Source organism: Oncorhynchus clarkii, unplaced genomic scaffold (assembly GCF_045791955.1).
Source record: "Oncorhynchus clarkii lewisi isolate Uvic-CL-2024 unplaced genomic scaffold, UVic_Ocla_1.0 unplaced_contig_4871_pilon_pilon, whole genome shotgun sequence".
In the NCBI taxonomy this organism is placed as follows: domain Eukaryota; kingdom Metazoa; phylum Chordata; class Actinopteri; order Salmoniformes; family Salmonidae; genus Oncorhynchus; species Oncorhynchus clarkii.
The window spans coordinates 85,079-100,000 of record NW_027261028.1 but is presented as its reverse complement, the minus strand read 5'-3'; the positions used below and the strand labels follow the sequence as shown (position 1 = coordinate 100,000).

The window sequence follows — 14,922 nt, the reverse complement described above, 5'->3', positions numbered from 1 at the left end:
GCGTTACTATGGTGATGCATGGTCATCATCCGTCTAGTTTGGCCGGTTCTCCTGAGGCACTTGATGACACCGCCGTGTCATGTATTTGTCGTGTATTCGCATATTAACTAACAAGTAACAAACTGTCTTTAAACACACCTGAGATCGACATGAAGCCACAATATAAAGACAGGTCTTGAAAAGTATATATATCTTCTATATTTCCCTCATGTCATAAAGAGACCAGTAGGATAGTGTGGGATCATTACTTATCTGTGGTTGTACTGCATTAGCTGTAGTTTAAATACATGTAGCCCTTTTTAAACCCTTTCTTCCCTCTTAGTTCAGCCTGTAGAAACAACAGACAGAACTATAGAACCTGTCACCTGTTCTAGAACTGGAACCTGTCTCCCCCCCACAGAGACAGAACAGTAACCAGAGAGAAGACTCTAGGTTCTAGTTCCAGAACACTGACTGACTGATACACCAGATGGAACCATCAGGTGATCCCCTGCCTGCCCTGGCCTCTCTCACCCCCCCCCCCCCTCTTTCTCCCCATCCCTCCCTCTCTGTACTGTACTGTGTAGTGTGTTTACAGCTGATTGGTTCAGTGTGGTCTCCACTTTGGGGGCGTGGCGCCACAGAGTCCTGTTCTGAAGGTATTTATAAAACCTCCATCTCTAACCGGTCATCCCTCCATCCCTCTCTCGTCTCCTCTGTCTCTTCCTCCCTCAGTTATCCACCCCTAGCTTGGACAGGCCCTGCCTGAACTCGTGCAGCTCATCAATCTTCCCATCCAGGACGTCCATGAACTTCTTCAGCTCTCCCTTCATGTTGCCCTGCTTGGACTGGCTGTCCTCGATGTCGGCCTGAAGACCCTCCATCCTATCCTCCAGGTCCTTGTTCTTCACCTCAGCAGCCTAAAGACACAGAGATTATGGAGTTAGATTACTGATATAATAACGTTTTAAATTCACCTCAGCTGTCTAAAGAGATTGGAAATATGAAGTTAGATACTGCCATAATGTTGTAAATATCTATAACTTTCACCTCAGCCTACAGATAAGAGACAATAACGTATATTAGTCGCTAATTTAGAAAGTTTATTAGCTTGGGAGAATATGGAGGGGGAGAGAACAGGGGGAGAGAGAACGAAAGGGGGAGCGGGGGAGAGGCGGAGGGAGCGAGCGAGAGGCGGAGGGAGCGAGCAAGCGAGAGGGGGAGAGAGAGGGGGAGGGAGAGAGAGAGCGAGAGGGCTAAAATAGGAGGTCTAAACTGGTGCCTGGTGGCATTTCTCAGCTGACTGTTGAAACCTGATCACTGTGTGGGAGACCTGCTTTAAATAGAGAGACCACTGGACCAGACAATACTGATACTGTCTGGTATAGAGCTAGAGTTAATAGAATAGATATAACCTGCTTTAAATAGAGAGACCACTGGACCAGACACTATTGATACTGTCTGGTATAGAGCTAGAGTTAATAGAATGGATATAACCTGCTTTAAATAGAGAGACCACTGGACCAGACAATACTGATACTGTCTGGTATAGAGCTAGAGTTAATATAATGGATATAACCTGCTTTAAATAGAGAGACCACTGGACCAGACACTACTGATACTGTCTGGTATAGAGCTAGAGTTAATAGAATGGATATAACCTGCTTTAAATAGAGAGACCACTGGACCAGACAATACTGATACTGTCTGGTATAGAGCTAGAGTTAATATAATGGATATAACCTGCTTTAAATAGAGAGACCACTGGACAAGACACTACTGATACTGTCTGGTATAGAGCTAGAGTTAATAGAATGGATATAACCTGCTTTAAATAGAGAGACCACTGGACCAGACAATACTGATACTGTCTGGTATAGAGCTAGAGTTAATAGAATGGATATAACCTGCTTTAAATAGAGAGACCACTGGACCAGACAATACTGATACTGTCTGGTATAGAGCTAGAGTTAATAGAATGGATATAACCTGCTTTAAATAGAGAGACCACTGGACCAGACAATACTGATACTGTCTGGTATAGAGCTAGAGTTAATAGAATGGATATAACCTGCTTTAAATAGAGAGACCACTGGACCAGACAATACTGATACTGTCTGGTATAGAGCTAGAGTTAATAGAATGGATATAACCTGCTTTAAATAGAGAGACCACTGGACCAGACAATACTGATACTGTCTGGTATAGAGCTAGAGTTAATAGAATGGATATAACCTGCTTTAAATAGACAGACCACTGGACCAGACACTGTTTGGTATAGAGCTAGAGTTAATAGAATGGATATAACCTGCTTTAAATAGAGACCACTGGACCAGACACTACTGATACTGTCTGGTATAGAGCTAGAGTTAATAGAATGGATATAACCCCTTCAGACCATGAAGCTTTAGTGTGATACAATACATCCAATATGGTGCAGATGCTAACGTGTGATCATCACGATGGTTGTTACCATTGTTGCTGCATGTGTCTGACAGAGAAGAGAGCAGCATTCTGCGCTGCTCAGTGTTGTTCTGAGCTATTCTGTCATGACAACCACTAGTGAATATTGCTTTGAACAGGAATGTCAGTGCTATTTGAGTCTATGTCTAATAGCTTGCTGAGGTGTTCTCTGATTGTGTCCATTGTGTCTAAAGGGAGAGGAGGCATCAGAGCCAAGTCATTGTTGGTTTTATTCCCCTCCCTACTCTATCTAGCCGGGTTGGACCTGAAGCTGAAGAATTTGAGGCATGTCATTGTTGGTTTTATTCCCCTCCCTACTCTATCTAGCCGGGTTGGACCTGAAGCTGAAGAATTTGAGGCATGTCATTGTTGGTTTTATTCCCCTCCCTACTCTATCTAGCCGGGTTGGACCTGAAGCTGAAGAATTTGAGGCATGTCATTGTTGGTTTTATTCCCCTCCATAGTCGGTCTACATGGCACCGCACCGATGACAGCTTGGCTGAGGAAATACGCTGTGAGGCTGTCAGATAATCGAGGGAGGTGAGTTTACAACTAAATCTATCTATCATCATCATTACTGATATAGCTTCACTACTCACATAGATCACATCAGAACCACAACAACACAGCTACTATCCACATGGCATCACTACCGACACATAGATCACATCAGAACCACAACAACACAGCTACTATCCACATGGCATCACTACCGATACATAGAGTTTCACATCTCATTCAGAAACACGTTACCCTGTCACTACCGATACATACAGTTTCACATCTCATTCAGAAACACGTTACCTTGTCACTACCGATACATAGAGTTTCACATCTCATTCAGAAACACGTTACCTTGTCACTACCGATACATAGAGCTCACATCAGAACCACCAATATATACTATCCATACAGCGTGGCCCTCGATACAGCCTTACCCTGTTATACTCTGGTCTGCAGCAGCAGTCTAAACAGAAACGAGTCTGTTTAGATATCTAATGTACAGGGCCTTCGGAAAGTATTCAGACCCCTTGACTTTCCACACATTTTGTTATGTTACAGCCATACTCTAAAATGTATTTTTTTCCCCATCATCAATCTATACACAATATCCCATAATGACAAAGCAAAAATAGGTTTTTAGAAATGTTTGCTAATTTATAAAAAATAAAATATCACATTTACTTAAGTGTTCTGACCCTTTACTCAGTACTTTGTTGAAGCACCGTTGGCAGCGATTACAGCCATGTGTCTTCTTGGGTATGACGCTACAAGCTTGGCACACCTGTATTTGGGGAGTTTCTCCCAGTCTTCTCTGCAGATCCTCTCAAGCTCTGTCAGGTTGGATGGGGAGCGTTGCTGCACAGCTACAGTGCCTTGCGAAAGTATTCGGCCCCCTTGAACTTTGCAACCTTTTGCCACATTTCAGGCTTCAAACATAAAGATATAAAACTGTATTTTTTTGTGAAGAATCAACAACAAGTGGGACACAATCATGAAGTGGAACGACATTTATTGGATATTTCTAATTTTTCTAACAAATCAAAAACTGAAAAATTGGGCGTGCAAAATTATTCAGCCCCTTTACTTTCAGTGCAGCAAACTCTCTCCAGAAGTTCAGTGAGGATCTCTGAATGATCCAATGTTGACCTAAATGACTAATGATGATAAATACAATCCACCTGTGTGTAATCAAGTCTCTGTATAAATGCACCTGCACTGTGATAGTCTCAGAGGTCCGTTAAAAGCGCAGAGAGCATCATGAAGAACAAGGAACACACCAGGCAGGTCCGAGATACTGTTGTGAAGAAGTTTAAAGCCGGATTTGGATACAAAAAGATTTCCCAAGCTTTAAACATCCCAAGGAGCACTGTGCAAGCGATAGTATTGAAATGGAAGGAGTATCAGACCACTGCAAATCTACCAAGACCTGGCCGTCCCTCTAAACGTTCAGCTCATACAAGGAGAAGACTGATCAGAGATGCAGCCAAGAGGCCCATGATCACTCTGGATGAACTGCAGAGATCTACAGCTGAGGTGGGAGACTCTGTCCATGGGACAACAATCAGTCGTATATTGCACAAATCTGGCCTTTATGGAAGAGTGGCAAGAAGAAAGCCATTTCTTAAAGATATCCATCAAAAGTGTCGTTTAAAGTTTGCCACAAGCCACCTGGGAGACACACCAAACATGTGGAAGAAGGTGCTCTGGTCAGATGAAACCAAAATTGAACTTTTTGGCAACAATGCAAAACGTTATGTTTGGCGTAAAAGCAACACAGCTGAACACACCATCCCCACTGTCAAACATGGTGGTGGCAGCATCATGGTTTGGGCCTGCTTTTCTTCAGCAGGGACAGGTAAGATGGTTCAAATTGATGGGAAGATGGATGGAGCCAAATACAGGACCATTCTGGAAGAAAACCTGATGGAGTCTGCAAAAGACCTGAGTGTCACACCCTGACCATAGTTTACTTTGTATATTTATATGTTGTGGTTGGTCAGGGTGTGATCTGAGTGGGCATTCTATGTTACATGTCTAGTTTGTCTAGTTCTATGTTCGGCCTGATATGGTTCTCAATCAGAGGCAGGTGTTCGTCATTGTCTCTGATTGGGAACCATATTTAGGTAGCCTGGGTTTCACTGTGTGTTTGTGGGTGATTGTTCCTGTCTATGTGTTTTCACCAGATAGGGCTGTTTAGGTTTTTGTTACGTTCTTTATTTTGTAGTGTTTGTATTGATTCGTGTTTTACGTTTGTTTATTAAAACATGGATCGCAATCTACACGCTGCATTTTGGTCCGACTCTCCTTCTCATACAGAATACCGTTACACTGAGACTGGGACGGAGATTTGTCTTCCAACAAGACAATGATCCAAAACATAAAGCAAAATCTACAATGGAATGGTTCAAAAATAAACATATCCAGGTGTTAGAATGGCCAAGTCAAAGTCCAGACCTGAATCCAATCGAGAATCTGTGGAAAGAACTGAAAACTGCTGTTCACAAATGCTCTCCATCCAACCTCACTGAGCTCGAGCTGTTTTGCAAGGAGGAATGGCAAAAAATTTCAGTCTCTCGATGTGCAAAACTGATAGAGACATACCCCAAGCGACTTACAGCTGTAATCGCAGCAAAAGTTGGCGCTACAAAGTATTAACTTAAGGGGGCTGAATAATTTTGCACGCACAATTTTTCAGTTTTTGATTTGTTAAAAAAGTTTGAAATATCCAATAAATGTCGTTCCACTTCAAGGACATTCAGAGATTTGTCCTGAAGCCACTCCTGCGCTGTGTGCTTAGGGTCATTGTCCTGTTGGAAGGTGAACTTGAGGTCCTGAATGCTCTGGAGCAGGTTTTCATCAAGGATATCTTTGTACTTTGCTCCGTTCATCTTTCCCTCGATCCTGACTAGTCTCACAGTCCCTGCCACTGAAAAACCTCCCTACAGCATGATGCTGCCACCACCATGCTTCACCGTAGGTATGGTTCCAGGTTTCCTCCAGATGTGACACTTGGCATTCAGGCCAATGAGTTCAATCTTGGTTTCATCAGACCAGAGAATCTTGTTTATCAAAATCAGGCCCGCGAGGGGTTCAATTCAAAATTAATTCTTGTCTCATTGCTGGAACTCCCCAACAGGCTCGGGAGCCTACATTAGTTCCATCAGTATTGGAATTCTGAGTGTGGAGCCTACATTAGTTCCGTCAGTATTGGAATTCTGAGTGTGGAGCCTACATTAGTTCTATCAGTACTGGAATTCTGAGTGTGGAGCCTACATTAGTTCTGTCAGTATTGGTATTCTGAGTGTGGAGCCTACATTAGTTCCATCAGTACTGGAATTCTGAGTGTGGAGCCTACATTAGTTCTGTCAGTATTGGTATTCTGAGTGTGGAGCCTACATTAGTTCCATCAGTACTGGAATTCTGAGTGTGGAGCCTACATTAGTTCCATCAGTACTGGAATTCTGAGTGTGGAGCCTACATTAGTTCTGTCAGTACTGGAATTCTGAGTGTGGAGCCTACATTAGTTCTGTCAGTACTGGAATTCTGAGTGTGAAGCCTACATTAGTTCCATCAGTAGTGCTAATATGATCATGATTGTGTCAGCCTAACGTTCCAGTAGCTATGTTGCTTCTGTTCTGCATCACATCTGATGCAGTATATAACACCGGCGCTGCATTTACTTTGCAGGTGGCTGGCTGGGTTCATAGGTCAAATATTCTCATGTACCAAGATTACATCTAATCTTGCCTCTTCGAGGGCACCTGGCAGTGTGTCACTATGGCAGGACGGTACATACAATTATATTTCCCATGTACCAAGATGACATCTAATCTTGCCTCTTCGAGGGCACCCGGCAGTGTGTCACTATGGCAGGACGGTACATACAATTATATTTCCCATGTACCAAGATGACATCTAATCTTGCCTCTTCGAGGGCACCTGGCAGTGTGTCACTATGGCAGGACGGTACATACTATTATATTTCCCATGTACCAAGATGACATCTCATCTTGCCTCTTCGAGGGCATCATATGTGTAATAATCATATGGCTGCATTAGCTCACACTACACACAGTATTCACACATTGACTAGTTGTCAGTCCTGTATGGTAGAATGACCTGGTCTATTAAACAACGCATTCTGACTTCACATAGTTCATCGCCTGGCTTGGGGGATTTGATAGAGCATATCGTCCTCTCTGCCTGTTGTTATATTATCATCTTCATATGACGCTTGGTTCTGGCAGTGAGCCACCCTGAAGGAGCAGAGTCCTAACTCCTAACGCTTGGTTCTGGCAGTGAGCTACCCTGAAGGAGCAGAGTCCTAACTCCTAACGCTTGGTTCTGGCAGTGAGCTACCCTGAAGGAGCAGAGTCCTAACTCCTAACGCTTGGTTCTGGCAGTGAGCTACCCTGAAGGAGCAGAGTCCTAACGTTTGGTTCTGGCAGTGAGCTACCCTGAAGGAGCAGAGTCCTAACGCTTGGTTCTGGCAGTGAGCTACCCTGAAGGAGCAGAGTCCTAACTCCTAACGCTTGGCTCTGGCAGTGAGCTACCCTGAAGGAGCAGAGTCCTAACTCCTAACGCTTGGTTCTGGCAGTGAGCCACCCTGAAGGAGCAGAGTCCTAACGCTTGGTTCTGGCAGTGAGCTACCCTGAAGGAGCAGAGTCCTAACTCCTAACGCTTGGTTCTGGCAGTGAGCTACCCTGAAGGAGCAGAGTCCTAACTCCTAACGCTTGGTTCTGGCAGTGAGCTACCCTGAAGGAGCAGAGTCCTAACGTTTGGTTCTGGCAGTGAGCTACCCTGAAGGAGCAGAGTCCTAACGCTTGGTTCTGGCAGTGAGCTACCCTGAAGGAGCAGAGTCCTAACTCCTAACGCTTGGCTCTGGCAGTGAGCTACCCTGAAGGAGCAGAGTCCTAACTCCTAACGCTTGGTTCTGGCAGTGAGCCACCCTGAAGGAGCAGAGTCCTAACTCCTAACGCTTGGTTCTGGCAGTGAGCCACCCTGAAGGAGCAGAGTCCTAACGCTTGGTTCTGGCAGTGAGCTACCCTGAAGGAGCAGAGTCCTAACGCTTGGTTCTGGCAGTGAGCTGCCCTGAAGGAGCAGAGTCCTAACTCCTAACGCTTGGTTCTGGCAGTGAGCTACCCTGAAGGAGCATAGTCCTAGCTCCTAACGCTTGGTTCTGGCAGTGAGCTACCCTGAAGGAGCAGAGTCCTAGCTCCTAACGCTTGGTTCTGGCAGTGAGCTACCCTGAAGGAGCAGAATCCTAATGCTTGGTTCTGGCAGTGAGCTACCCTGAAGGAGCAGAGTCCTAACTCCTAACGTTTGGTTCTGGCAGTGAGCTACCCTGAAGGAGCAGAATCCTAACGCTTGGTTCTGGCAGTGAGCTACCCTGAAGGAGCAGAGTCCTAACGCTTGGTTCTGGCAGTGAGCTACCCTGAAGGAGCAGAGTCCTAACTCCTAACGCTTGGCTCTGGCAGTGAGCTACCCTGAAGGAGCAGAGTCCCAACTCCTAACGCTTGGTTCTGGCAGTGAGCCACCCTGAAGGAGCAGAGTCCTAACTCCTAACGCTTGGTTCTGGCAGTGAGCCACCCTGAAGGAGCAGAGTCCTAACGCTTGGTTCTGGCAGTGAGCTGCCCTGAAGGAGCAGAGTCCTAACTCCTAACGCTTGGTTCTGGCAGTGAGCTACCCTGAAGGAGCAGAGTCCTAGCTCCTAACTCTTGGTTCTGGCAGTGAGCTACCCTGAAGGAGCAGAGTCCTAGCTCCTAACGCTTGGTTCTGGCAGTGAGCTACCCTGAAGGAGCAGAATCCTAATGCTTGGTTCTGGCAGTGAGCTACCCTGAAGGAGCAGAGTCCTAACTCCTAACGTTTGGTTCCGGCAGTGAGTTACCCTGAAGGAGCAGAATCCTAATGCTTGGTTCTGGCAGTGAGCTAACCTGAAGGAGCAGAATCCTAACGCTTGGTTCTGGCAGTGAGCTACCCTGAAGGAGCAGAATCCTAATGCTTGGTTCTGGCAGTGAGCTACCCTGAAGGAGCAGAGTCCTAACGTTTGGTTCTGGCAGTGAGCTACCCTGAAGGAGCAGTCCTAACGCTTGGTTCTGGCAGTGAGCTACCCTGAAGGAGCAGAGTCCTAACTCCTAATGCTTGGTTCTGGCAGTGAGCTACCCTGAAGGAGCAGAGTCCTAATGCTTGGTTCTGGCAGTGAGCTACCCTGAAGGAGCAGAGTCCTAACGGTTGGTTCTGGCAGTGAGCCACCCTGAAGGAGCAGAGCCCGAACGCTTGGTTCTGGCAGGGAGCTACCCTGAAGGAGCAGAGTCCTAGCTCCTAGACATGCATTGTAATCTTTTCTAATAAATGGTTAAACGTACAGGTGGTGTTTCCTATCTGTCAACATGCTGTTGGATCCCTCCCAGCCAGCCATAACCAATATCTGTCAACATGCTGTTGGATCCCTCCCAGCCAGCCATAACCAATATCTGTCAACATGCTGTCAACATGCTGTTGGATCTCTCCCATCCAGCCATTACCAATATCTGTCAACATGCCATTGGATCTCTCCCATCCAGCCATTACCAATATCTGACATCTTCAGCTGTTTCTGCTAAGGCACCCTTTATAGTGCACTCCTTTTGACCACGGCCCATAGGGGTCTGGACTAAAGTAGTGCACTATTTTATTTATAATTTATATTATAAAAAATCTTTATTTAACTAGGCATGACAGTCTTATTTTCAATGACGGCCTAGGAACAGCGGGTTAACTCCCTGTTCAGGTTTGAACTTGCAACCTTCCGGTTACTAGTCCAATGCTCTAACCACTAGGCTACCTTCCGGTTACTAGTCCAATGCTCTAACCACTAGGCTACCTTCCGGTTACTAGTCCAATGCTCTAACCACTAGGCAACCTTCCGGTTACTAGTCCAATGCTCTAACCACTAGGCTACCTTCCGGTTACTAGTCCAATGCTCTAACCACTAGGCTACCTGCTGGTTACTAGTCCAATGCTCTAACCACTAGGCTACCTTCCGGTTACTAGTCCAATGCTCTAACCACTAGGCTACCTTCCGGTTACTAGTACAATGCTCTAACCACTAGGCTACCTGCTGGTTACTAGTCCAATGCTCTAACCACTAGGCTACCTGCTGGTTACTAGTCCAATGCTCTAACCACTAGGCTACCTTCTGGTTACTAGTCCAATGCTCTAACCACTAGGCTACCTGCTGGTTACTAGTCCAATGCTCTAACCACTAGGCTACCTGCTGGTTACTAGTCCAATGCTCTAACCACTAGGCTACCTGCTGGTTACTAGTCCAATGCTCTAACCACTAGGCTACCTTCCGGTTACTAGTCCAATGCTCTAACCACTAGGCTACCTGCTGGTTACTAGTCCAATGCTCTAACCACTAGGCTACCTTCCGGTTACTAGTCCAATGCTCTAACCACTAGGCTACCTGCTGGTTACTAGTCCAATGCTCTAACCACTAGGCTACCTTCCGGTTACTAGTCCAATGCTCTAACCACTAGGCTACCTGCTGGTTACTAGTCCAATGCTCTAACCACTAGGCTACCTGCTGGTTACTAGTCCAATGCTCTAACCACTAGGCTACCTTCTGGTTACTAGTCCAATGCTCTAACCACTAGGCTACCTGCTGGTTACTAGTCCAATGCTCTAACCACTAGGCTCCCTGCTGGTTACTAGTCCAATGCTCTAACCACTAGGCTACCTGCTGGTTACTAGTCCAATGCTCTAACCACTAGACTACCTGCTGGTTACTAGTCCAATGCTCTAACCACTAGGCTACCTGCTGGTTACTAGTCCAATGCTCTAACCACTAGGCTACCTTCCGGTTACTAGTCCAATGCTCTAACCACTAGGCTACCTTCCGGTTACTAGTCCAATGCTCTAACCACTAGGCTACCTGCTGGTTACTAGTCCAATGCTCTAACCACTAGGCTACCTGCTGGTTACTAGTCCAATGCTCTAACCACTAGGCTACCTGCTGGTTACTAGTCCAATGCTCTAACCACTAGGCTACCTGCTGGTTACTAGTCCAATGCTCTAACCACTAGGCTACCTGCTGGTTACTAGTCCAATGCTCTAACCACTAGGCTACCTGCTGGTTACTAGTCCAATGCTCTAACCACTAGGCTACCTGCTGGTTACTAGTCCAATGCTCTAACCACTAGGCTACCTGCTGGTTACTAGTCCAATGCTCTAACCACTAGGCTACCTTCTGGTTACTAGTCCAATGCTCTAACCACTAGGCTACCTGCTGGTTACTAGTCCAATGCTCTAACCACTAGGCTACCTGCTGGTTACTAGTCCAATGCTCTAACCACTAGGCTACCTGCTGGTTACTAGTCCAATGCTCTAACCACTAGGCTACCTTCTGGTTACTAGTCCAATGCTCTAACCACTAGGCTACCTGCTGGTTACTAGTCCAATGCTCTAACCACTAGGCTACCTGCTGGTTACTAGTCCAATGCTCTAACCACTAGGCTACCTTCCGGTTACTAGTCCAATGCTCTAACCACTAGGCTACCTGCTGGTTACTAGTCCAATGCTCTAACCACTAGGCTACCTGCTGGTTACTAGTCCAATGCTCTAACCACTAGGCTACCTGCTGGTTACTAGTCCAATGCTCTAACCACTAGGCTACCCTGCCGCCCCTCCACTCTAACCACTAGGCTACCCTGCTGCCCCTCCACTCTAACCACTAGGCTACCCTGCCGCCCCTCCACTCTAACCACTAGGCTACCCTGCCGCCCCTCCACTCTAACCACTAGGCTACCCTGCCGCCCCTCCACTCTAACCACTAGGCTACCCTGCCGCCCCTCCACTCTAACCACTAGGCTACCCTGCCGCCCCTCATCTCTAACCACTAGGCTACCCTGCCGCCCCTCCACTCTAACCACTAGGCTACCCTGCCGCCCCTCCACTCTAACCACTAGGCTACCCTGCCGCCCCTCCACTCTAACCACTAGGCTACCTGCTGGTTACTAGTCCAATGCTCTAACCACTAGGCTACCCTGCCGCTCCTCCACTCTAACCACTAGGCTACCCTGCCACCCCTCCACTCTAACCACTAGGCTACCCTGCCGCCCCTCCACTCTAACCACTAGGCTACCCTGCCGCCCCTCCACTCTAACCACTAGGCTACCCTGCCGCCCCTCCACTCTAACCACTAGGCTACCCTGCCGCCCCTCCACTCTAACCACTAGGCTACCTGCTGGTTACTAGTCCAATGCTCTAACCACTAGGCTACCCTGCCGCCCCTCCACTCTAACCACTAGGCTACCCTGCCGCCCCTCCACTCTAACCACTAGGCTACCCTGCCGCCCCTCCACTCTAACCACTAGGCTACCCTGCCGCCCCTCCACTCTAACCACTAGGCTACCCTGCCGCCCCTCCACTCTAACCACTAGGCTACCCTGCCGCCCCTCCACTCTAACCACTAGTCTACCCTGCCGCCCCTCCACTCTAACCACTAGGCTACCCTGCCGCCCCTCCACTCTAACCACAAGGCGACCCAGCCGCCCCTCCACTCTAACCACTAGTCTACCCTGCCGCCCCTCCACTCTAACCACTAGGCTACCCTGCCGCCCCTCCACTCTAACCACTAGGCTACCCTGCCGCCCCTCCACTCTAACCACTAGGCTACCCTGCCGCCCCTCCACTCTAACCACTAGGCTACCCTGCCGCCCCTCCACTCTAACCACTAGGCTACCCTACCGCCCCTCCACTCTAACCACTAGGCTACCTGCTGGTTACTAGTCCAATGCTCTAACCACTAGGCTACCTGCTGGTTACTAGTCCAATGCTCTAACCACTAGGCTACCTTCTGGTTACTAGTCCAATGCTCTAACCACTAGGCTACCTGCTGGTTACTAGTCCAATGCTCTAACCACTAGGCTACCTGCTGGTTACTAGTCCAATGCTCTAACCACTAGGCTACCTTCCGGTTACTAGTCCAATGCTCTAACCACTAGGCTACCTGCTGGTTACTAGTCCAATGCTCTAACCACTAGGCTACCTGCTGGTTACTAGTCCAATGCTCTAACCACTAGGCTACCTGCTGGTTACTAGTCCAATGCTCTAACCACTAGGCTACCCTGCCGCCCCTCCACTCTAACCACTAGGCTACCCTGCTGCCCCTCCACTCTAACCACTAGGCTACCCTGCCGCCCCTCCACTCTAACCACTAGGCTACCCTGCCGCCCCTCCACTCTAACCACTAGGCTACCCTGCCGCCCCTCCACTCTAACCACTAGGCTACCCTGCCGCCCCTCCACTCTAACCACTAGGCTACCCTACCGCCCCTCCACTCTAACCACTAGGCTACCCTGCCGCCCCTCCACTCTAACCACTAGGCTACCCTGCCGCCCCTCCACTCTAACCACTAGGCTACCCTGCCGCCCCTCCACTCTAACCACTAGGCTACCTGCTGGTTACTAGTCCAATGCTCTAACCACTAGGCTACCCTGCCGCCCCTCCACTCTAACCACTAGGCTACCCTGCCGCCCCTCCACTCTAACGACTAGGCTACCCTGCCGCCCCTCCACTCTAACCACTAGGCTACCCTGCCGCCCCTCCACTCTAACCACTAGGCTACCCTGCCGCCCCTCCACTCTAACCACTAGGCTACCCTGCCACCCCTCCACTCTAACCACTAGGCTACCTGCTGGTTACTAGTCCAATGCTCAAACCACTAGGCTACCCTGCCGCCCCTCCACTCTAACCACTAGGCTACCCTGCCGCCCCTCCACTCTAACCACTAGGCTACCCTGCCGCCCCTCCACTCTAACCACTAGGCTACCCTGCCGCCCCTCCACTCTAACCACTAGGCTACCCTGCCGCCCCTCCACTCTAACCACTAGTCTACCCTGCCGCCCCTCCACTCTAACCACTAGGCTACCCTGCCGCCCCTCCACTCTAACCACTAGGCTACCCTGCCGCCCCTCCACTCTAACCACTAGCCTACCCTGCTGCCCCTCCACTCTAACCACTAGGCTACCCTGCCGCCCCTCCACTCTAACCACTAGGCTACCCTGCCGCCCCTCCACTCTAACCACTAGCCTACCCTGCCGCCCCTCCACTCTAACCACTAGGCTACCCTGCCGCCCCTCCACTCTAACCACTAGGCTACCCTGCCGCCCCTCCACTCTAACCACTAGGCTACCCTGCCGCCCCTCCACTCTAACCACTAGTCTACCCTGCCGCCCCTCCACTCTAACCACTAGGCTACCCTGCCGCCCCTCCACTCTAACCACTAGGCTACCCTGCCGCCCCTCCACTCTAACCACTAGGCTACCCTGCCGCCCCTCCACTCTAACCACTAGCCTACCCTGCTGCCCCTCCACTCTAACCACTAGGCTACCCTGCCGCCCCTCCACTCTAACCACTAGCCTACCCTGCTGCCCCTCCACTCTAACCACTAGGCTACCCTGCCGCCCCTCCACTCTAACCACTAGGCTACCCTGCCGCCCCTCCACTCTAACCACTAGCCTACCCTGCTGCCCCTCCACTCTAACCACTAGGCTACCCTGCCGCCCCTCCACTCTAACCACTAGGCTACCTGCTGGTTACTAGTCCAATGCTCTAACCACTAGGCTACCCTGCCGCCCCTCCACTCTAACCACTAGGCTACCCTGCCGCCCCTCCACTCTAACCACTAGGCTACCCTGCCGCCCCTCCACTCTAACCACTAGGCTACCCTGACGCCCCTCCACTCTAACCACTAGGCTACCCTGCCACCCCTCCACTCTAACCACTAGGCTACCTGCTGGTTACTAGTCCAATGCTCTAACCACTAGGCTACCCTGCCGCCCCTCCACTCTAACCACTAGGCTACCCTGCCGCCCCTCCACTCTAACCACTAGGCTACCCTGCCGCCCCTCCACTCTAACCACTAGGCTACCCTGCCGCCCCTCCACTCTAACCACTAGGCTACCCTGCCGCCCCTCCACTCTAACCACTAGT

The 14,922-nt window shown here is 49.2% G+C and overlaps 1 protein-coding gene across 2 annotated transcripts in view; it reads right to left on the bottom strand.

Moving 5' to 3' along the window:
- Positions 1 to 14,922, bottom strand: part of LOC139403854 (homer protein homolog 2-like) — a 97,100-nt gene that overhangs the window by 550 nt on the left and 81,628 nt on the right. For both annotated transcript variants that reach the window (XM_071147011.1, XM_071147010.1), the window contains exon 8: positions 1 to 899. This exon is cut by the window's left edge and continues 550 nt beyond it. In XM_071147011.1, coding sequence (XP_071003112.1) covers positions 711 to 899 — 189 coding nt within the window. In that variant the 3' untranslated portion in view covers positions 1 to 710. The remainder of the gene's footprint in view (positions 900 to 14,922) is intronic.